The 23360-nt window shown below is 30.9% G+C and overlaps 2 protein-coding genes, 1 long non-coding RNA gene and 2 other non-coding genes across 5 annotated transcripts; 1 reads left to right on the top strand and 4 right to left on the bottom strand.

Moving 5' to 3' along the window:
* Window positions 1-3333: 3333 nt before the first annotated feature.
* On the bottom strand, window positions 3334-3406 carry TRNAR-UCU (transfer RNA arginine (anticodon UCU)). Its single transcript has one exon. It is a non-coding gene; the product is annotated as a tRNA-Arg (tRNA).
* A 287-nt stretch (window positions 3407-3693) lies between these two features.
* LOC108467225 (pyruvate kinase 1, cytosolic-like) lies at window positions 3694-9054 on the bottom strand. The gene is made up of 16 exons (XM_017767810.2): window positions 8727-9054; window positions 8512-8608; window positions 8318-8415; window positions 7696-7851; window positions 7265-7342; window positions 6993-7124; window positions 6779-6859; window positions 6625-6696; window positions 6439-6528; window positions 5980-6124; window positions 5743-5831; window positions 4963-5058; window positions 4771-4838; window positions 4437-4536; window positions 4163-4222; window positions 3694-4078 (listed from the first exon to the last, which is right to left on the bottom strand). The coding sequence occupies exons 1-16, from the start codon at window positions 8793-8795 to the stop codon at window positions 3926-3928; spliced, it is 1584 nt and encodes a 527-aa protein (XP_017623299.1). The 5' UTR covers window positions 8796-9054; the 3' UTR covers window positions 3694-3925.
* Window positions 9055-11865: 2811 nt separating this feature from the next.
* Window positions 11866-11938, bottom strand: TRNAR-UCU (transfer RNA arginine (anticodon UCU)). The gene has a single exon. It is a non-coding gene; the product is annotated as a tRNA-Arg (tRNA).
* A 1562-nt stretch (window positions 11939-13500) lies between these two features.
* On the bottom strand, window positions 13501-18571 carry LOC108467275 (pyruvate kinase 1, cytosolic). Its single transcript, XM_017767872.2, has 16 exons — window positions 18239-18571; window positions 18043-18139; window positions 17849-17946; window positions 17421-17576; window positions 16983-17060; window positions 16726-16857; window positions 16512-16592; window positions 16359-16430; window positions 16173-16262; window positions 15809-15953; window positions 15571-15659; window positions 14795-14890; window positions 14610-14677; window positions 14323-14422; window positions 14036-14095; window positions 13501-13912 (listed from the first exon to the last, which is right to left on the bottom strand). Exons 1-16 carry the CDS (start codon window positions 18305-18307, stop codon window positions 13760-13762), a joined length of 1584 nt encoding a protein of 527 aa, XP_017623361.1. The 5' UTR covers window positions 18308-18571; the 3' UTR covers window positions 13501-13759.
* A 3886-nt stretch (window positions 18572-22457) lies between these two features.
* LOC128284124 (uncharacterized) lies at window positions 22458-23339 on the top strand. Its single transcript, XR_008274445.1, has 2 exons — window positions 22458-22516; window positions 23132-23339. It is a non-coding gene; the product is annotated as an uncharacterized LOC128284124 (long non-coding RNA).
* Window positions 23340-23360: the final 21 nt, after the last annotated feature.

The following is a 23360-nucleotide window of genomic DNA, read 5'->3' as shown; positions in this document are numbered from 1 at the left end:
GCTGGTTTTAGTTAGGATATATGTATATATATGTATTACATATTTTTTTCTTTGTGCTGAAGCTGATTGAAAATTTGGCCCATGGTTTTGGTTTTTGCCATATGAACCCATCTTTGAGATATTTATATAAAATAATAGATTATAAACCCACAGGATTTCGTAAAACTAGGGGGAAAAGGACTTTAATATGCTCCACGTTCCTCATTATACAAATATAATTTTATTTTTTTAAATTATTTATAATAACAAGACAAAACCTGAACAACCAATATGATTAGCATAACTCAAACCCAAATGATCATATCTAAAACAATAAATACTCTTGACCATCAAACCATCACATGGAATTCTATAAATATAATTCTATTCAATTCTTCTTTAATTTTATAATAATACAAATTTTATTTTGTATATATAATTATACATGTTCTTATTATTTATTCATCTAGATTTATTTTAATTTTAATTTCTTTAAATATATATTTATAATCCTTTAAGGATTTTCATTAATTTATAAATTTATTTGAAGTTATATTATAAGGAAATCAAACTTAATTAAAAAATTGAATAAAAATATGATTCAATTCAAATAATTGTCATTTTCAATTTATAAATAATATTTTAATAATTAGATCGATGGTCAAATAGGCTAGACCATCAATTTTTATTCATCAATTGTCGGTTCACAATAATATTTATTTAAAAATTATAAAATTAATAAAATGTTTAAAATATTTATAGGTTTTTTAAATTTTTATTTTTATCAACTATATATGATTCATTGAAAATCAGTTCAATCTTTATGTTCGGATCGATATATCGATTGAATTTTATCCAATCAATTAATTCAATCCGATTCAAACAATACGCTTATAAATCAAAATCGAATATGAAAATTAAATACTTTTTATGTTCCGAAATCTTGATTTTTTTTCTGCCCTAATCTAAATTTATGCATTTGTCCATTAAAACATTTATTCCAAACAATTATATATAATTTTAATATTTAATTATAAATATTTTAATTATGAATATATTGTCTCATACAATTAGAATATCATTTTTTTCTTTTTCAAAGATGATATTATTGTTTGGATTACTTTTTATGGGGAGCTATTTTCAAGTAGGCACTATTTTTAAGGTTTATTTGTTCAATAAATTTTAATTATATCAGAATGTTTTGTCTGCCAATTTCTAAGGATTTATTTATTTTTATATAATTTTAATTTATGTTACAATATGTTTATTAAAATTTCAATGTATCTGAATGTGTTTATCGTCTCATGTGTGGCCTAAATTTGAGTCACAATAGTTATGTTTTTTATTCGATTTTACTTTATTCTTGTAATTTACTAAAAATACAATATATCTTTATTAAAAATATTTATAATGACTGAATTATAGTTCGAAATAGATTTTTTTATGCATCGAAAGATCATGTTTTTAAGAAAATTATTGTTAATATTTTAACTGAAATAGTTAAGAATGTTAATTATTTAGATTAACTGATGATATTGTAATCTATAAAAGTAGAAGACCAAATTATATCAAATTAGGTAAGATGGTAAACGTCTTTTTTATCTTAACCAATGGTCGAGGGTTTTATTCTCACTCTAGATATGGAACAGTTTTAAAACTCATGGCTAGTATCTATCCCATTAATGGACCTACAGAATACGGAGGATTAGGTAGAGATACTTTAAGAAATAAAAAATTATATTTAAATCTTTAGTTAATGCTTAAATAATAATAAATCAAAACAAAAATAATAAAATTGACGGTTGAACCGGTATGAATTTTTATTTATAATTATTTATTTTTAATTTAATTATTACTAAAATATCAATTAAACCAAAACTAATATCTAATGTGTGAATCATGGTGCCCATAGAAAATGAAATTGAGATAGATTCTTTTTGAGTTGAAGATTCGAGCTTTGTGATTTAAATAATTAAATATTAAATATAATTATAATATATAATATTAATAAATATTTTTTTCATATTTAAATAGCAAAACAAGCTTTGTAGTCTAATTCGATCCCATAGAAACCGCTATTAGGTAAATGCCAACCATTTAACATTTGACAATTGGCTAAAAGATATGTCAAAATTTGGAGAAATTATTTATTTTATGTACCACCTTCCACCACCATTGATGGCCTGAGTGGACAGAATTGGATGCCGTCATTGATGGCCAGAGTGGGTAGAATTTGAAGTCCAACTTAATCTCTAAATTTAAATTTTAAATCTCAAATTTCAAGTTTAATGTTTAAGGGTCAAAGTTCAGAATAAAAAATTATGTATCAATGACATAGAAAAAATTATTAAAATAATATTAAATAATTATAAATAGATTATAAATTCATAAAATAATTTCTTGATACACAAAGTTTAAAATAATATATCAAATTATTAATTTTCAATATTGTATTTTGAATGCAGAAAGAAAACAGATCACACCTTTTCTTGGTTTGGATTAAAATATTATGGTCCATAGATTTTCATTAGATAGATCCACCTGTTTGATTTTAAAGCATGACACATATTAACATTGACCAAATAAATAAATAAAATCAAGCATCCTAAATTAATATTTTTTCATAAAATGTTAATAAACTCTTTTAAATAATTTATTTTCAATTACAATTTCATTATAAATTAACCTATTTAATAATATATTATTATTTTAAATTATTTTATTTAAATTGAGATTAATTATGTTATCATATGACAAAAACACAAAAAAATGTCATACAATATACAAAGATGTGTTACTGTAAGGCAAACACATATAAAACATTTATTTTATAATTGGAATTAGCATTATTGTTTAATACATTAATAATATCATTAATTTACTTATACCGATTTTTAGAGATTAAAAGTTAAGATTGAATAATTAAAATTATAAACTTACAGCAGGTCCATCTTTTCAACATTGTACATATATATATATATATATATATATATATATATATATATATATATATATATTGTATAATTACTTAATTACGATTTGAGTCTACTTTTTTAAATATTATGTATATTAATTATTTTTATAATTATGAAATAAAATATATTATTAAATAATAAAATATAAACATATATATATTTAGAAGAAAATAAGCTTTTACCTTTTCCTGAATTTTTAATTTTTTATTTTATTTACTACGTAGGAACTAAATCTGAACTTTGACCAAAAATTCACTAAACAGTAAGGACTAAATATGAAATTAAACCAAAACTTTTATTGATCGAATTTACTCAAAAAAACCATTGAGACTAAATCTGAAATTAGACCAAAATCTTAACAAGATAGAACCATTACACTCACGCCTGGTGGGACTCGAACCCACAATCGTCTAATTAGAAGTCAGACGCCTTATCCATTAGGCCACAAGCGCTTTTGATTGCAATCTCTGTTTCAGAGTTATTTATGGCTACTCCTAATATAAATGTTTCCAATGTCATATACCTGAATTCATCTGCTTTTATGACCAAGCAAAGTAAATGAAAAGAAAATATTTTTATTAGTATTGCTGTCTGAATTAAAAGAATCTATGATCTATTTAAAAAGGGAGCAATGTCATGTTGAAGCTAGAAAAAAAATAATGGTCTAATGATGCGAAATTACATGAAAATAATAATAAATAAAGATTACAGCCTGAATTGCATTTCAGTTTACCACTAATTCAAGAGAAAAAGGCTTGTTCTTCCATTAGCTAAATATGGGATTATGGGCCATATTTACCATGGCATTCATAATTTTTATGAGACTTGAAAAGCGTATGATGTACTCTTAACACAATTTCAAATCCACCAAAACCTGGAGCCAATACCCCACAGGTGCTATATATAGTCATTCATCGCTTTCACAAATCAGATTCCAAAAATAATCCCAAAGCAGAGAAAGTAACATTAGTTTAATCTTCGAGCTCTATAATCTTCACCACAGAAGCATCCCCGACCTTCTGGCAAACAACGACTCGATCATGTGACTTAATAACTCCGGCAGCCTTCCCATGGTCAAGTGCAACCTTCAAAACTGACTCATTCGATGCACTTGTAGACTCCGCCTGCACAAAACAAGGTAGAATGACATAAGTTCTCTGCTACAACAAACGTAAAGAACACGGTAACTATGAACATAAAGCACTTACAGGATGTCGGGGATCAGCAAGCATGGGGAAAAGACCTCTGACGATGAGGGATTGCCTTGCCTGAAACAACACAAATGTTTAATAAACTGAAATAAACATTCCATCGACGGTCTCATGTAAGACCGAACTAAAAATTAACTAGCAATGTAAATCAAAGTTGAGTATAAAACTACGCCAGCTTCTTTTAGATGACTGCTGGAGATCATTATAAAACAAGCAAAGTTAACTTTAAAGTTGCTACTTGGACATCCTGGACTCCGGGTGAATGACATACCTCAAAGGCCCCACTGAAGCTCCACTTCAATTGGTTTGTCTTAAGGCGAGGGATGACAACTGAGAGAACCGGCATTGTTGGTCTGTACTTCGCAATCAATCTGGTATTTGCAAGGAATTTAGATGCCACGTAAATGAATCAAGGTATGCATAATGTAAAACATTAGTAAAAGAATGGAACTAATACAGCTTTGACAAGGGTTCAGAGAGTTTGATAGTAACAAAACAAGAAATAATAGAAAAAAATAAAGGAGCCAATATAGGGAAGTAACTGCTGAAAGAAAAGAACAGGTCAGATGTATAATTAAAAATAATCAAAATGTGCAATGGAATACCTTGCAGCTCTCCCTGATGATGTGAAACATATAATAACTGATGCCTTCACCTTAATTGCTGCTCGTACCTAAACAAGAAAATTCATGCTATCAGAACAAGTTTGCAGAAGCACATTTGTTTTAGCTATAATTAAAGTTAGTAAAACTAGTGTGGCATGAATCCGAAGAGCAGCACCGGGAAAGAAGAAATACCGCAGAGGAAGCAATGGATTCCAAGTGGGTCATTGGCTCTCCAACATATTTGACAGTCTTCTTGAAAAACATGTCCTGGTTGAATACCTTCTCTGCCTGCAAGATTTATAATAGAAACGAAAAAAAAAAAACACAGCTGAAAATGCTTAGAAAATGGATGAGAAATATTAGTTACTACTGATTTTAACATTCCCAGGAGATTAAGTGATCCATAATTCCCAAAGACGAGCATGGCCAGTTGAAGGAACATGATGCAATATGCAACAACGTAAAGCATCTGAATTCCAAACCAAAAGTTGATGCATGAATTTTACATTCTTACATAGAGCCCCAAGACATTTTTTTGGTTAGTATGGTAGAAAGTCAAATTTCTGCAGAATGGTTCATCGCCAAAGGAAGAGTATGAGAAAACAGGTATTGGAAGTGCTGCCATTTTTTGGGTTTTCCCTTAGCGTAGAAAGCAAGTAAAACCACAGCCGAAGACAATAAATTGGACAGGAGAAACAGCTAAGAATATGACTCTTCCTAGTGAAGGATAACTTTTTTCATCCACGGGAAAAACAGAAAAAAGTGCAGTGCTTTTTAACCCTTATGAACCAGAATAGATGGCTGCACAGGTCCCAAAGAACTACTAGGAAGTCAAATATGAGTGAGTCTTGTGAGTCAAAAGCATACATAGCTGAGAACATTTCAAGCCTACAAACAGTCCACTAAACGGCAAGCCACAAGTCTCCAAAAATATTCAAGTAAGCACATTTACAAGACACGCAGAGAATTTACCTCAGAACAAATTTTGCCAACAGTAGAAATGGTTTCAACAGGGTATAACCCACGCAAGGTCTCAGCACCAAGAAGAATGGCATCACTTCCTACAGCCAGAAGAAAAATGGATAATTAGATGTGTTTAAGTCCGGCATTGAGGGTGCTGCGATGGCGGCAATCAGATATGGCATCAAAACCCAACTTTGAAAGATATATCAATGAACAAAGTCCAAAGCAGAGTCCACAATAATATACCATCAAGAACAGCATTGGCAACATCAGTTGCCTCAGCACGAGTTGGCCTCAAGTTGTCGGTCATACTGTCCACAACACGAGTGACAACTGCAGGCTTTCCAGCCATGTTACACTTATAAAGAGCAGCTTTTTGAAATAAGAACACCTGCAAAGAAAGAAGTAATTAATGGCAAGCTCTAATGAAAATAGGCACTACATGCATGCATCAGACTAAATTACACATTTGAAACTAGGACCAAGAATGCGAGGCAGCTAAAAGGCATTTAAAAGGTTTAAACATGATGGAACAGATTGTATGATCCATCAATCAACAAGATAAATCACGTAGAAAAACTAATACAACATATTCATAGCCCTCTGAAAATTGGATCTCTAGTATTCATATAAACCACTAACATATTCTATAATAAGAACTATAAGACCAGTAAAGCGACTGCAGGTTCAAGTTACAAAACCGACCTTCTCAGGTGGGAGATCAATGCCCAAATTTCCACGGGAAAGAATGATACCATCTGCTTCCTGAAGAATCTCATCAAAATGGTTTAATCCCTGAAAAATGAAAAACATTAGTGTCATATTCTTATTAGCAGCATGTGCGATCAGAACCTTCATATTCATTGTTTTGCGTAAATACAAGTAATGCACCTCTATGTTCTCAATCTTTGCAAATATTTGAGTCTGATAGAGGTCACCCAACTTTGAAAGAAACTCACGAGCCTATAAAGATCATGCAGTCAGATAAATGCAGAAACGTTAAAGAAAAAGAAAAGGAAACCAACCAACATAGGATAGGCAGTACTTGGCGAACATCTTCTGCATGTCGTGTGTATGATAGTGAGAGGAAGTCAATTTTGTTTTGAACTCCCCAAGTACTTATAACCTGAAGTAAGTATTACCAGGTCAGAAAAGGGTACCATGGAAACGAGCAAGGCATCAAGCTAAAACTTACTAAGAGGGAGATCACTTTCTCCATTACTTTCATCTTTTAAGGCAAAAATCAAGGGCAAACCTACCTCCTTGTCTTTATCAGTGAGGGTAGGCAATCCAATACGAATTTGAGACCCATGCAAAGTGAACAATGACCCAGCCAATGTTGCAGAGTTCTTAATCACACAAACCACATCATCTCCTTTTACCTCACTAACCTGCAAATTTTCAGTTCCAACTTAGGCTATTGGTAGGTGCAAACGAATTGTCCAAATCTTTAATTTATCAACCAACAAATAGGTAGTAAAATAAAAGAAAAAGAACTTTATGTACTCATATCTGGTTTGACTTTAAGTACCTCCAGCCATACAGATGTGGTTTCACTCCCAGTAAACAGGTACTGACCGATGAAAATAGTGTCTCCCTTCTTCACTGCCTGCAAAAATCAATTTTGAAGGCTTTATCATAAGGTTGAATGAATAAACAGGATAACCACCAGCAATTACAAAATCCTTTGAACTAACTGGAAAAAGTTGACACACTAAATTTCCTGGATCACGAATCCATAATCATTGTGCACTGGCAAATGTATGCTTCCCAACCCCTAAAGGAAGGGAACTCAGTATATAAATCTATGAACGTACAATGGAATCAGGCATTCAAAAGACATTGTGCCTTCAACCTCGGAACCCAAGGGCAAGAAAACAAGGCTTATGCAGATAACTTTTTTCAGGGAGTACATCATGGGATGCACAAAATGAAATGAGAGGTAGTGGACTAGGTTTGTACCTTCGACAATCCATCAAAGTTGATTGGCAATAACTCTGAAGAGGCCTCCTGTCCTGCATCTGGTGTCAAAACAACTGTAGCATCTGCCTCAAGTGAGATGGCTTTCTCACTTTTATTAACAACCTGCATCTCAGCACCCACAGTATCCAACATAACCTGGAAAAGGGGGGTGGGGGAATAGAAGGCACTTTATTTTCTTAAATTCCATTTTCTCCATCAATGCAATCAAAGGACAGTATTATTAGAAAACTAGCGCTAGATCAAGAATCTTCAAGAAAGTAAACTGATATGAACAGAGAGGATAGGAGTATAGCACAAGAATGATGCAAACAAAAAAAGAAATGCGAAGGTAATTTTCATCAGCAGCTCAACAGCTTAACAAGTATTTATACACTGACTCAAAGGTCAGATCATCAGCTCGACAGCTTAAAAGCCAGCTTTAAAACAACAAAAAGGAAGTTAAAAAAATCATTTCAAAAGGAAAAACATAAGGAAGCGTATTCTTTTTCCAGCTGAAATCAAAGTTTACACTTTATACTTTACATTAAGACAGACAATTCGGCAAGGAAGTAAGGAAAAGTTAAATAACTAATAAATATCAACCAAAACACAAAGAACATACCGCACAAAGCTTCTTAGTGAGTTTAACGGCAGCCTTCAAATTTTCTAAAGTTTCCTGATGATACTCCGGATCATGCCACGAGAAATCGAACCTAGCCACTGTCCAGAACAAGAAAAATGTATAAAACTAGAGTTTGACGCAGCAAATTCCAACACATAATTATAAAATGAAGATTGATACAACAAATACAGTACCAGACATTCCAGCTTTAAGGCAACCGGAAATAACTTCCACGGATCGAGATTTTGGACCTAAAGTTCCCACTATCTTCGTCATTGCCGGAAAAAAGCTCTGAGAAAAATACAAAAACAAACGAATCAAAATCCAAATCTACTCGGATCCGAACAGCTTCCTCGTAAAAACGAAAGCTAAAAACAGATTGAATTGAAATCGGAAGTGAAATACTTACAGCCTTCGATGGCTCCAGGATTGAAGCCATCCTGATTGGCTCTTCGAGTAGCAGATGAGTCGAATGCATCTTTTTCGCCGATTACAACCAAAAAAAAAAAATCGATTTCCCTTTTTTTGACTGAAAATCGTTTAACCGAGCTTTAGCGTTAAGAGGACGAGGGATTTTTTTTTTATTCTTTGGCTTCCGTAAAACCTAAACGCTTTGAAACCAAAGAATATGCTTTTGTTCTTAGTGTAATTTTTTTTTTTTTTGTAGAAAATACAGGAAATCTGGTTCCGCCCATCACAAGGTTCCAACCATATGATTTTCACAGTTTTTATTTTTTAGGGTAAATTACATCAATAGTCACTTACTATGTATATGTTTTCGTTTTGATCACTTCACTTTGAAAAATAACTATTTGGTCGCTAATGTTTTTGTGATTGCCTTTTTTTGTCCTCCCACCGTTAAGTGAAATAACTGCAGTATTTTTCTAATTGGTATAATAATAATTTTAGTCCTTAATCTTTATGTTTTTATCAATTTATCCCTAATTCTATATAAAATTATAAAAAATCAAAATTCTTTTAAAATTTAAAGATTCTAAAATTTATATAGAAATTTAAATATATAAAATAAAATATACATAAAATTGGATAACTTTTTCTATAAAACTACAAATAATCAAAAATAAAAAGTTTCAAAATTCAAAATTGAATAGCTTTTAAAATTTTCATTTAATTTTTATTTTTATGTATTTATAAATTTTATAGATTATTAAAATTTCTATTTTTTATAATTTTCTAATTTTTCAAATAAATTTGATTTATAAAATAGTTTTTACATAGAATTAAGGTTAAATTGATAGAAAGTATAAGAATTGGGACTAGTTTGTTATTACACTAATTATAAGAGTGCCATCATTAGTAAATTATGGTTAAAATTGTTATAGGTCCCTATTCTTTTTAAAAATATTTAATTTAGTCATTATACTTTTATTTCAAGAAACTTAGTCTCTGTATTTTCATATTTCAAATTCCAGATCCAATTGTTAACGGTGTTAATTTTTTTTGTTAAAATTTATTAGCGTGACATTTTGAAATAAAAATAATACTCACTCGTTAAAGAAATGATGTTGCAATAAACATAAATTTAACAAGATAATTTTAATTGTGTTAACAATTAAACTTGAATTTTGAAAAGTTAAATTCTGCTTAGTCTGTGTACTTAGAAAAGTTATGGATTTAGTCCTTATACTTTTATTTGTTCATTTTTAGTCATTGTGCTTTTCAAATTCTAAAATTCCAGTCCTCATCAAACAATAATTATTAAATTCCTTAAGTTAAGTTAGGTTATTTTCAATTTGTGACATAACAAACATATTATTGAGAAGCTATGGAGATAAATTTAGATTGTTGATTAATATTATTGTATTTTACTTCGATATTTTCTTGAACAATAATAACTAATCAGAAATATAGGTTCAAACTTTGAAAACAATATTGTTGATAGGGGTAGCCAGAAACCCCGAACATAAACCATAAAACGGACATGCATAATACTAAAAAATATTTGTTTTTATATAAAAAGTAATCAAAAAAAATTAATATGAGTGGATTGGATGGGACTCGAGTTTAGTATTTTTAATTTAAGCTAGGCTTTGGTAAAAATTTATTCAGTTTTCAAGCCAAACTAGACCCAAACCTTAAAAACGAACCTAAAACTTTAAATCGGCCCAACCCATAATCAAATCTAATTGAAAACACGACTAAAAATTTTGTAAACATTATTCTATCCCGTGAAATAATTGAGAATGCGATCAAGAGCGGAAAGATTGAAAAAGGTAAACTATCCGAGGACGTCATATATATCTTTTTTTTTGTTTAATTATTCATTAAAATATACCATAAGTCTCTATATATTTATATTTGTTTATTGGATTATCGTTTTAATAAATAATAATGTTTTGGTGCATATTATATTTCTTCATTTGTTTATACATATCATATTTGTTTTTGTTCAATTCCAAGTAATGAATATAAAGACTCAAAGGCTCGTTTGAAATTTAGAAGAGTTTAGTGTAAAAAAATTGAATTTGAAAAATGAATTTGGTAAATAAGATAGGCCCATTTAAAATATAGTCCAAGCTTAAGCTTGAACATTCAAGGTTCAAGCCCGGCTCGACCCATTTTTAATGTTTATAATATATTATAGGCATAATATCAAGTTTAGCCTTTTAACGTTTATATCTTTTTCCAATTTGACCCTCAATTTTTAAAAAGAGTTAATACCATCAACATTTTAAAAAAAGAATCAAAATGATTTTTTTAACGTAAATACTTATTAAAATATTAAATTTTTAAACGTGACAACCTACATGATAATCCACATGTACTTCAACCTCTTTTTTTTTTGGATTTTTATGAACATTTTTTTATATTTTTATTTTTTTTATAAATTTTAAATTATTGGTTGGTGTGGTATATAAAACAAATAGTGTCATGTTAACATGAACTGCATGCAGACCGTTACGTAGGTTACCACACCAGCAATGTTGCAAAACTAATGTTTTAGTTAGCATTTTCGTTAAATAAAAGCGATTTTAACTTTTTTTGAAAGGTTAATGGCCAAATTTAGCTTTAAAAAAATGGTCAAATAGATGAATATGTAAACATTGATGGCTAAATTTATCATTATGCCTATGTTATATATTTTTTGAATAATATATTTATGTTATATTATATTATTTTTATATATTATGTAATTAATAACACATAAAAATTAATTCTATAGTAATATTTAATGCTTTGATATAAATATTTTAAAAAGTTATGTGCCTATATATAAGATTTTAATAAATAAGATATAATTATTAAATATTAAATTATAAATATAAATATTTAAAAACCAAAAGATAATATGGATATTATATGTATTTGATTTAATTTAATAAAATATCATTAGGACTAATTATACAACTTTCGTAAATTGTAGGGATTAAGTCTGAAATTTGACCAAAAAGTTTTGATGCAAAAAATAAACGCATGGGTGTACCTAAAAAAGTAAATAACATTGGGACTAATTCTACAACCTTCGTGAACTGTAGGGACTAATTCTGATATTTGACAAAAAGTTTTGATGAGAAAATAAAAATAAACACGCCTGGTGGGACTCGAACCCACAATCGTCTGATTAGAAGTCAGACGCCTTATCCATTAGGCCACAGGCGCTTTTTGATATAAGAAGTTCAAATTTATCTATATTACCTATGTTGTTTTCCAGAAAAACACCTATACAAAATTAGAGAGTAAATTTATTTCAATCTTGTCTATTATTATCATAATTTCCTCAACAACATTTTCAATCTGTTAACCCTTTAGTCTATTATTACTTTATGTAGATTGTAAGAATCAACAACAAAGGAAGAAAGATGACAAGAAAGATATCCATTTATTCTTGAGTGATAGAGAGTCATTGGACTATAATGGTGTAGATGATTGTAGAGGTTACTTGAGGAACAACATTTTCAATCTTTAACCCTTTAGCCTACTATTACTTCATGTGGATCAAAGGAAGAAAGATGACAAGAAAGGTACTTTTTTATTCTTGTGGGATAAAGAGTTATCGGACTATAGTGGTGTAGATGGTTGTAGAGGTTATAGAGAAGACTGATAGAGGAGCAAAGGGTTGGCTTAGGGTTCCTTTGGATCACTTATTAGCGTCAGTGTAACGTGATTGGGATTGGAATTTGTGCAATCACAAGACTATTTGGATGGTAAGACTATGGTGTGGTGCAGGGTATAATCACAACATTCTTATCTTTTTATCGTAATTTATTTTATCGTTACCTTTGTGAATAAATTCAAAAACATATCTCAACACTAATTTTAATCTCACCTTTACAATAACTAATTTCGTTACTACCGCTGTTTTTAAAGGCTGCAAACTAATCAAAGTATTAATCCAGAGAAAAGCTTTAAACCGGTTGAACTAATATGGACCGATTCAATTGATTGAAAAACTGGCCGAATAGACAATTGAACCAATTTTTAATATTTTTTTATTTTTTATTAATTTTTAATAATTTATTAATCAAACAGTTTAAATAAATTGGATCAACGAATCGATAACTTAATCAATTTGACTACCGATTCAATTTTAAAAACCTGGTTTAAGGTCGAAATCTTTACATGCAAATATAAGAATTGTGAAACAACATTTTAATGAAAAAAAAAAACAATAAGACTAATTTTATTGTTAAAAGATATTTTGCATGTGAAATTTCAAGGGAAATAGCGTGTCTAGGAGAAATGAAAAATAGTGCACTGAATCATGCCAAGTGGATAAACCACGTGGCGATTTTCTTCTCAATTTATCATTAAGCAATTAACCCACAAACTATAGCCCACAAAAACCCATTACTGTGTCAAACAGATACCCCATTTGGGATTTTTTAACGCTTAATTGGCATTTAAATTTAACAATTTTTTCTCAAATTAGCCTTTAGACTTTTTCTTCTATCAAATTATTGAACTCTTTTTGAAATTTTAAAGAGAAAGACGTGTTATTACCGTGTTTATCCATGTGTCACCTCCGTATTTAGCCACATCACCCAATTATTAAAAAACTAACGATGTTAACCATAGAAACCAATTTGTATAACAGATGCAAACCTAAAAGGCCAATGTGAGAAAAAAAAGATCTAGGGGCTAATTCGAGCAAAGCTTTCAAGTTCAGGGATCAATCTGTATATTAAGCCTTTTTTTTTTTAATGATTACAGCCAGAATTGCATTTCAGTACTCTAACTGATCCAATATCTTTATTTACCACTGAATCAAGGAAAAAATGGGGTTGTTCTTTTGCCTTTTCCCATTAGCTAATTATGGGATTATGGGCCATATTTCCCTTTTATGAGACTTAAAATAGTGTATGCATTCTTAACACAATTTCAAATCCACCAAAACCTGGAGCCAATACCTCACAGGTGCTATATAAAGTCATTCATCGCTTTCAAAAATCAGATTCGGAAAGGAGAGAAACTAACATAAGTTTAATCTTCGAGCTCAATAATCTTCACAACAGAAGCATCTCCGACCTTCTGGCAAACTACGACTCGGTCATGTGACTTAATAACTCCGGCAGCCTTCCCGTGGTCAAGTGCAACCTTCAAAACTGACTCATTTGATGCGCTTGTAGACTCTGCCTGCAGAAAACGAGGCAGAATTGTATAAGTTCTCTGCTACAATCTATTAGTATAGAATATAGATATAAAAGTTTCTTTTGGTCTTAAAGAACACGGTTACAGTGACTACAAAGCAGTACTTACAGGATGTCGTGGATCAGCGAGCATAGGGAAAAGACCTCTGACAATTAGGGATTGCCTTGCCTGAATGATTGCCAACAAAAAGATATAGTCCCGTTAGAAACAACACAAATGTTTAAACTGAAATAAACATTCCATTGACGGTCTTATGATGACCGAACTAAAAATTAACTTGCAACATAAAATTACTCCGGCTTTTTCTGTTAGATGACTACTGCAGATCATTATAAAACAAGAAAAATTCACTTTTAAGTGGTTATTCGGACTTCTTGGATGCAGGGTGAACATACCTCAAAGGCCCCACTGAAACTCCACTTTAATTGATTCGTCTTAAGGCGAGGGATGACAACTGAGAGAACTGGCATCGTTGGCCTGTACTTTGCTATCAATCTGGTATATGCATGGAATACAGTTGCGACATAAATGAAGCAAGGTATGCATAATGTAGAACATTAGTATTACAGCTTCGACAAGGGATTAGAGTTCATAGAAACAAAATAGGGAGGTAACTGCTGAGAAAAGAAAAGAACAGCTCAGATATATAACTAAAATAAATCAAGATGTGCGATGGGAATACCTAGCAGCTCTTCCTGAGGATGTGAAACATATAATAACTGATGCCTTCACCTTAATTGCTGCTCGTACCTAAACAAGAAATTCATGCTATCAGAACAAAGTTGCAGATGCACAGTTGTTTAGCTAAAGTTGGTAAAGACTAATGTGGCAAGAATACAAAAAGCAGCACTGGGAAAGAAGAAATACCGCAGAGGAAGCAATGGATTCCAAGTGGGTCATTGGCTCTCCAACATATTTGACAGTCTTCTTGAAATACATGTCCTGGTTGAATACCTTCTCTGCCTGGGAAATTTAAATAGAAACAAAAAAACACACAGCTAAAATGCCTAGGAAATGGATTAGAAATATTATTGACTTCTGATTTTAACAGTTACAGAAGATTAAGTGATCCATGATTCTTATAGACAGACAAGCATGGCCAGTTGATGAATCATGATGCAATATGCAACAACGTAAATCATCCGAATCCCAAATCAAAAGTTGATACGCGAATTATAAGCTATTGCATAAAAAAAGCACCAACACGGGTTTTTGGTTAGCATGGTAGAAAGTCAAATTTCTGCAGACGGGTCATCACCAAAGGAAGAATATGAGAAAATAGGTAGGTTTCCCTTAGTTTAGAAAGCTAGTAAAACCATAGCCAAAGACAATAAGTTGATTGGAGAAACAGGTAAGAATATGACTCTTCCTTGAAAAGGATACATTTTTCATCCACAGGAAAAACACAAAAAAGTGCAATGCTTTTTACCCCTTATGAACCAGATATAGACAGCTGCACAGGTCCCCAAACAACTACTAGGAAGTCAAAAATATATGAGCAATGTCTACAATGTCTATGTGAGCAAGTTTTGTGAGTCAAAAGCATACTAGGCTGAGATCAATCAGGTCTACAAGCAGTCCAAACAGCAAGCCACAGTCTCCAAAAATATTCAAGTAAGCACATTTATAGACAGAGAAATTACCTCAGCACAAATTTTGCCAACAGTAGAAATGGTTTCAACGGGGTATAATCCACGCAAGGTCTCAGCACCAAGAAGAATCGCATCACTTCCTACAGCCAAAAGAAAATGGGATAATTAGAAGATGTGTTTAAGTCCTGCATTGTGGGTGCTGGAGTGGCGGCAACCAGATATGGCATCAAAACCCAATTGAAAGATATATCAATGAACAAAGTCCAAAGGAGAGTCCACAATAATATACCATCAAGAACAGCATTGGCAACATCAGTTGCCTCAGCACGAGTTGGCCTCAGGTTGTCAGTCATACTGTCCACAACACGAGTGACGACTGCAGGCTTTCCAGCCATGTTACACTTATAAAGAGCAGCTTTTTGAAATAAGAACACCTGCAAAGAAAGAAGTAATTAGCGGCATGCTCTAATGACATTAGACACTACATACATGTATCAGACTAAATTACACGTGTGAAACTACGACCAAGAATGTGAGGCAGCTAATAAGCATTTACAAGGTTAAACATGGTGGAATAGACTAAATGATCCATCATTCAACAAGATACTATTTGAAGAATAACTAATACAACATATTCAATTTACAAAACCAACCTTCTCAGGTGGGAGATCAATGCCCAAATTTCCACGGGAAAGAATGATACCATCTGCTTCCTGAAGAATCTCATCAAAATGGTTTAATCCCTGAAAAATAAAAAACATTAGTGTCATATTCTTATTAGCAGCATGTGCTATCAAAACCTGCATATTTATTGTTCTCTGTAAATACAAGTAATGCACCTCTATGTTCTCAATCTTTGCAAATATTTGTGTCTGATAGAGGTCACCCAACTTTGAAAGGAATTCACGAGCCTATAAAGATCATGCAGTCAGATAAATGCAGAAACAGTAAAGAAAGAAAAAAGAAACCAACAAATATAGGATAGGCAGTACTTGGCGAACATCTTCTGCATGTCGTGTGTATGATAGTGAGAGAAAGTCAATTTTGTTTTGAACTCCCCAAGTACTTATAACCTGAAGTAAGTATTACCAGGTCAGAAAAGAGTTACATGGAAAAAAGCAGGGCGTCAAGCTAAAACTTACTAAGAGGGAGATTACTTTCCCCATTACTTTCATCTTTAAAGGTAAAAATCAAGGGCAAACTTACCTCCTTGTCTTTATCAGTGAGGGTAGGCAAACCAATACGAATTTGAGAGCCATGCAAAGTGAACAATGACCCAGCCAATGTTGCAGAGTTCTTAATCACACAAACCACATCATCTCCTTTTACCTCACTAACCTGCAAATTTTCAGTCGCAGTTTAGGCTATTGGTAGGTGCATACGAATTGTTCAAATAACAGAAAACGATCTTCACACAAAAACAAAGAGAAAGATATGCACATATCTGGTTCCACTTTACTTACCTCCAGCCATACAGACGTGGTTTCACTCCCAGTAAACAGGTACTGACCAATGAAAATAGTGTCTCCCTTCTTCACTGCCTGCAAAAAATCAAATTTGATGGCTTTATCATAAGGTTGAATGAAGAAACAGGACAACCACCAGCAAATACAAATTCCTTTGAACTAACTGGAAAATGTTGACACGCTAAATTTCTTGTACCAAGAATCCATAATCATTGTGCAAAGGCAAATGCATGCATCCCAACCCCTAATTAAAGGGAACTCGGTATATAAATCTATAAATGTAGTCATGGACAACGGAATCAGGCAATCAAAAGACATTGTGCCTTAAACCTCGGAACCAAAGGGCATTAAAACAAGGCTTATGCAGATGCTTTTTAAGGGTGACAAACATGGGATACGCAAAATGCAATGAGAGGCAGCATGCAAGGTTTGTACCTTCGACAGTCCATCAAAGTTGATTGGCAATAATTCTGAAGAGGCCTCCTGTCCTTTATCCGGTGTCAAAACAACGGTAGCATCTGCCTCAAGTGAGATAGCTTTCTCACTTTTATTAACAACTTGCATCTCAGCACCCACAGTATCCAACATAACCTGAAAAAAAAGAACAAAATAGAAATCACTTTATTTTCTTAATTTCCATAATCTCCATGACTCCATCAAAGCAATCAAAGGACAGTCAAGTCCCTCCGCCTGGAGTAAGCCACAAAATTGCTCGCAAAATTCACATAAAAAAACTTTTCAAAAAGATTCTCTTTCCAGCTGAAAACTAAAGTTTACACTTAATACTTCGCATTAAAACAGAGCAAATAAGCAAAGAAAAAGTAAATAACTAACAAATATCAACCAAAATACAAAGAATATACCGCACAAAGCTTCTTAGTGAGCTTAACGGCAGCCTTCAAATTTTCTAATGTTTCCTGATGATACTCCGGATCATGCCATGAGAAATCGAACCTAGCCACTATCCAAAACAAAAAAATTGTATAAAACTAGAGTTTGAGGCAACAAATTCCAATACATAATTATAAAATGAAGATGGATGCAACAAATACACTACCAGACATTCCAGCTTTAAGGCAACCGGAAATGACTTCAATGGATCGAGATTTTGGACCTAAAGTTCCCACTATCTTCGTCATTGCCGGAAAAAAGCTCTGAGAAAAATGAAAAAAAAAACGAATCAAAATCCAAATCTACTCGGATCCGAACAGCTTCCACCTAAAAACAGATTGAATTGAAATTGAAAAACTTACAGCCTTCGACGGCTCCAGGATTGAAGCCATCCTGATTGGCTCTTCGAGTAACAGATGAGTCGAATGCATTTTCTTTTTCGCCGATTAAAACAGAAAGAAAAACAGTTCGATTTTCCTTTGACAGAGAATCCTCTAATGAAGAGCCTTGATTATTTTCCCTTAAAAATTAAACGCTTTGAAATCAAAGAATATGCTTTTGTTCTTGAGAGTAAAACTTTCTTTTTTGTGGAAGTACAGGAAACCTGGTGCCGGTCCACCACAACCATTCGGTTTTTTACCTTTTTTTTTTTTTAATTTTCTCTTCTGACTCGGGTCAAATTTGGATCCGAAATATTTTATTTTGTTTGCAAAATTTTGGATTGGACAAGACCGAAAGTTATTAAAAATATATGTTTTCAATTGAGTCCACATCAAATATTCGGGTGTAGTTCGTGTAGTTCGATTTTATTGTCAGTGTAGAAATATGTGAGTTCAAGTAGATTAAAGCACATTCTCCTCCTATTTAAAGGTTAGAGAAAAACTGCAGGTAATTTTAAGTATTATATAAAAAGAGAGCATATATGATAACAACCTATAATACTGATTAAAACAAGAATTGATACTGTCTAAATTAAACTAAGCTAAAAACTAGCTAAATTAGTGATTACCAGATTTAGTAATTATTTAATTTTTTTAATTTTTAATAATTTATTCGATTTGAACTAATCAAGACAAGAATCCGTGACTTTCTAACATTTCGTACATGATTTAAATTTAAAAAAAAATATGTTCATATAATAATATTATTTAATTTTAAGAGATATTCTATTTTAAAATATAATTATATGTTATTTTATTAATATCATTTAAATAATTTAAATTTTGTATTGGGGGGAGATAATTTTCCATACATTTTGACAAAGGCGAATTCAAAGGGGTGGCAGGTCCGGCTCCTCTAAAATGAAAAATTGTTAATTTGGCCCTCTAAAAAATTTTAAATTAGTAAAGGTAAAATTACACTTTAACCCTCTAAAATTTAATTTAATCCTTTAAAAATTATAAAGACATAAACTATTAAAAATTAAAATTTTATTTCGCTCGTCTAAAAATTCTTCCGGCTTCACTGTGCATTTTGATATACTAAATAACTAATTAAGTTACATAATATTTATTATTAATTATTTTGGAAACAACCCTACAAAAATAAAATATTAGAGTAATTAGATAAAATTGCTTAGAATAGTTATTTTTCTTCTTAATTTTATAATAATTGCATTATAGAATATTTTTGGATAATTTTTAAATTTTGTATTATTTTGTATAAAGGATTTGTTATCAAATATTATTGATATTTTTTAGAATTTGAAATTATATAATTATGTAATTACAGTTTAAACTACCAAATATGGCATAGGAAATTACAATATAATTACACCCTACGAGTCAAACACGTCTAGTGAATTAGAATTTCTTGTAATTATAAAATGATGTAATTACTACCCTACTAATTACACTTTCATTAATAACTCCTTTACATCCAAACTCATCCCTATTGTATTTTCAAACAATTCTCGTGTTAAGGTTGAAATGCGGGTTTGGTTGAAATAGTCAATGCCATAATATCTTGAGTTCAAATCTTATAATTCACATGTTATGTATGTATTTTTAAAAATTTATCAAATTACCCAAAAAGACATAAATACATCGGAATAATATTTGTTGCTTCCTAATTAAATTGCTAATTTTCAGTAATTATCAAACAATACCTTAATTGGTATTAAAAATCAAATGGTATAAAAATTAATTTTTAAAAAATCTAATTATCCTTTTAAAATATTTATTTATCTTTTAAAAATAGTAAATATTCTTTAAAAATTAATTAAAAAAACATAATTTTCGCCCAAAAAAAAGTCAATATATCTAAATTATGAGTATTGTTATAGATAGATATTTATATAAATTTAAAGAAAAATAGAATGGATCCAGATAGAAAACGGGTACCCGATCGGTGGTAGATGGGTAAGAAGATTATGATTTGTTCTATGTTTTTCACGTGCCCAATACCAGCGGTTAGCTTCTAAAACTGCTCCTGATGTTCTGATAGGTGTTGTTAAACCCTGGTTGCCCAGTCGAAACGTCTCGCGCGTGTTGAAAACGGAATGGATTTGATTGGATGGACTGGATCATGGATTATAGCGTAAAAATATTATGGACAACTTAGTATTAGAAGTCGGATTATATTTTTTATTTAAAAATTGAGCAAAGTAGTCTTTATTAGGGGTATTTAAACTTCGATTAAAATTGAATTAACTGATTGAACTGAACTAATTTGGTTAATTAGTCGGTTAACCGATCTAATTAAGTTGGAGGTAGATTAAAAGGTTTTTTAGAATTTCGATTAACGGTTAATTCGGTTCGAAATCGGATAATTAGTCGAATTAACGGAACTTAATAAATAATATTATATATTATATGTATTAGGCTATTACTAATTCGGTCAAATGAACATTATCAATTTATATTTTTATATGTTTTATACTAGTTTTAACAAAAATATTTATATATATAAATTTCAGTTAACCGACTGAATTAATCAAAATATTTTGGTTCGGTTAACTGTTAAAGGATTAAAAAGTTCGGTTAATACTAGTTCGGTTCGATTAACCGTACTTAGTCTATATACATTAGTTCAAAGAGGAAATTGGTCATTTCTGTTAAAAACTTTTTAACTTCATTCATACGTATTGTAAAAAACTAGTGATCAGATAATAATACATGGTGTGTCATATGTGTATCATGATGACGTATATGGACAAATTTTTAGCAATATAAATGGATGTATATGGACAAATTTTTAGCAGTATAAATGGATGAATTTTTTAACAAATGACCCATTTATCTATTTTTTAGTAGAATGGGCAAAATGCAATTCAATTCTTAGTACAGAGACCATCATTGTACTTTTACATGTTTAAAGAAATTAAAGTCTATAAGTTTTAATTTATCGAGATTTTTTTTGTATTTTTTATACTCGTTTTACAACTCGTGTTTGAGTCACAACCGAGTCACAACTCAATTTTTTTACAAAGCAATATTTATTATTTTAATATATTTTATATAAAACCCATAAAAATATAATTATATAATAGAATTTAAATCCAATACACTAAAATAAACATTCTTTTAATTTTACCATTTTAATTAAATTCCAAATTTAATTTTCATGTTAATTTTTAATAAATTTATTATGCAATTATTTTCATCACATTGTAAATGTAACATTCCGAAATAGGGCCTAAACGGAACAGTGGTTGCGAAACCACAAATTCAAGGTAAAAATAAATAAATAAATAAAATAAAAATATTTTATTATTATTTTGAGGTTCATGGTATGATTACATGATTGTGCGAAAATTTCGTGATAAAATTCTATGCATAAAGTGCTTAAATTGAGGTTAGGGACTAAATCGAATAATTTGTAAAACTTGCATTCTAGAAGTTTTTAGTATGAAATTATTTTGGAATATTAATTAGGAGATCTTAAATGGTAATTTGACCAATTTTAAGTTCATGGACAAAATTAGGACATGGAAGGAATTTTGAAAGTTTAGTAAGGAGGGCATTTTGGTCATTTGGTTATTAACATTAATAAAAGGTAAAAAGATGATAAAATTGTATCATCTTCTTCAAGTTACCAGCAGAACCTTACCTCTCTCCATAGCTGGGGTTTCTTCAACTTTCAAGCTTCATAGTAAGTGATTCCAAGCCCGCTTTTAATGATCTTTACGTTTTTGAAGTCCGGTAGCTCGATAAAGCTTATGCTAGCAATAATTTAAGTTAGGAATCAAATTTGGAAAAATACCCATAGGTGAAATTTGTGTATTTTGATGTTTTATGATGGAATATGAGGTTTTAAATTATGTTAGACAACTTGTGCTACTTGGTTTTAAGTGAAAACGAGTAAAAGGCTTAATCGGTAAAAATACCTAATAGTCATAAGTACATGTTAGTGTGTGAATTTGATGTTGTCATAGAAGGAAAAATGATCAGCATGTCATAAAACATAAGAAAATAGGATGAAGTTTAATTTACGAGCCTTGGGGAAAAAGTGCAAATATGTGAAAGTTTAGGGCAAAATATAATTTTTCCAAAGTTTGAGTAAAGGGTTGTTTTGATAAATGTTGATATTAAATAAGCTAAATTTGCTATTATAGATCAAGAAGAGCGAAATTGAGAGTAGATCGGGAAAAGAAAAAGTAAAGGACTAAATTGTAAAGTTTAGTCACATTTTGTATCGAGGTAAGTTTACAGTAAATAAATGCAATATTCTTTTATTTTACATTATTATTGTCAATTTCAGCATTTATATATTTATGTTATGAAAATATTTAAAGTCGAATTTAAGGTGAAGTGACAGAGGAAAAGTGTTAGAAAGCCGGTTGAACCCTAGGAATGTTAGGATATTAGGGTTGACAGATGAACGAAATGAGCCATGTAAGTCCATATTAGAAATATGGCTTTGGAGACAGGATTGAGCCATGTAAGTCCATATTATATATGGCATTGGAGACAGGAATAATTCATGTAAGTCCATGTCAAAGACATGGCATTGGCGAGATATTGATAGACAGAAGCGACCCTAGTATCCTTAGTATTCGAGTGGTTCAACGGGTCAGGATCTGAGTTAAATTACAGTGAATTAACAGCAAAGGAAAAGTAGATTATACTTATGAAAAGGAAAGGTCGTAAGAAAGAAGGTAAGGGAATAAAAAGAAGATAGAAATTGAAAAGTAAAGAAATTTATGATGTTAGATGATATTATGCATAATTATCCATTATGTTGAATGTTGTGATTTATTTGCTTGTAAGCTTACTAAGCCTAGTCTTAATCTCTTTATTTTCTTCTTCTTATAGTACTTATCTAGCCACTCGGGGATCGAAGGAAACGTCGGAGGCCGATCACACTATCAAAGAAATAACTCGGTATAATTAGATGTTTTGTTTTGTGTATGGCATGTATAGAAACTTAGCTACTTTTGGTTTAATATGAACAATGAATGATGTGTAAATACTTACTAGTGATTAGCTAATAAAAATGGCCGATGATATGCATGTTTATTAATATGTATGATTGAATGGTGAT

This window comes from Gossypium arboreum, chromosome 2 (assembly GCF_025698485.1).
Source record: "Gossypium arboreum isolate Shixiya-1 chromosome 2, ASM2569848v2, whole genome shotgun sequence".
Lineage (NCBI taxonomy): Eukaryota > Viridiplantae > Streptophyta > Magnoliopsida > Malvales > Malvaceae > Gossypium > Gossypium arboreum.
Note: the sequence above shows the minus strand (reverse complement) of the source record. Positions and strands in the feature narration are given on the sequence as shown.

Excerpts from the sequence above, each read along its gene's own strand:
- LOC108467275 (XM_017767872.2), bottom strand. The coding sequence starts at position 18,307 with ATGCATTCGACTCATCTGTTACTCGAAGAGCCAATCAGGATGGCTTCA. Across the intron at positions 17,577-17,848 it reads TCACTAAGAAGCTTTGTGCG|GTTATGTTGGATACTGTGGG; the intron begins GTATATTCTTTG and ends CTTTTTTTTCAG. Across the intron at positions 15,660-15,808 it reads TGCCAATGCTGTTCTTGATG|GAAGTGATGCGATTCTTCTT; the intron begins GTATATTATTGT and ends TTTTGGCTGTAG.
- LOC108467225 (XM_017767810.2), bottom strand. The coding sequence starts at position 8,795 with ATGCATTCGACTCATCTGCTACTCGAAGAGCCAATCAGGATGGCTTCA. Across the intron at positions 8,416-8,511 it reads CCTTAAAGCTGGAATGTCTG|TGGCTAGGTTCGATTTCTCG; the intron begins GTACTGTATTTG and ends TGTTCTGGACAG. Across the intron at positions 6,125-6,438 it reads TTGATCTCCCACCTGAGAAG|GTGTTCTTATTTCAAAAAGC; the intron begins GTCGGTTTTGTA and ends CTTTCTTTGCAG.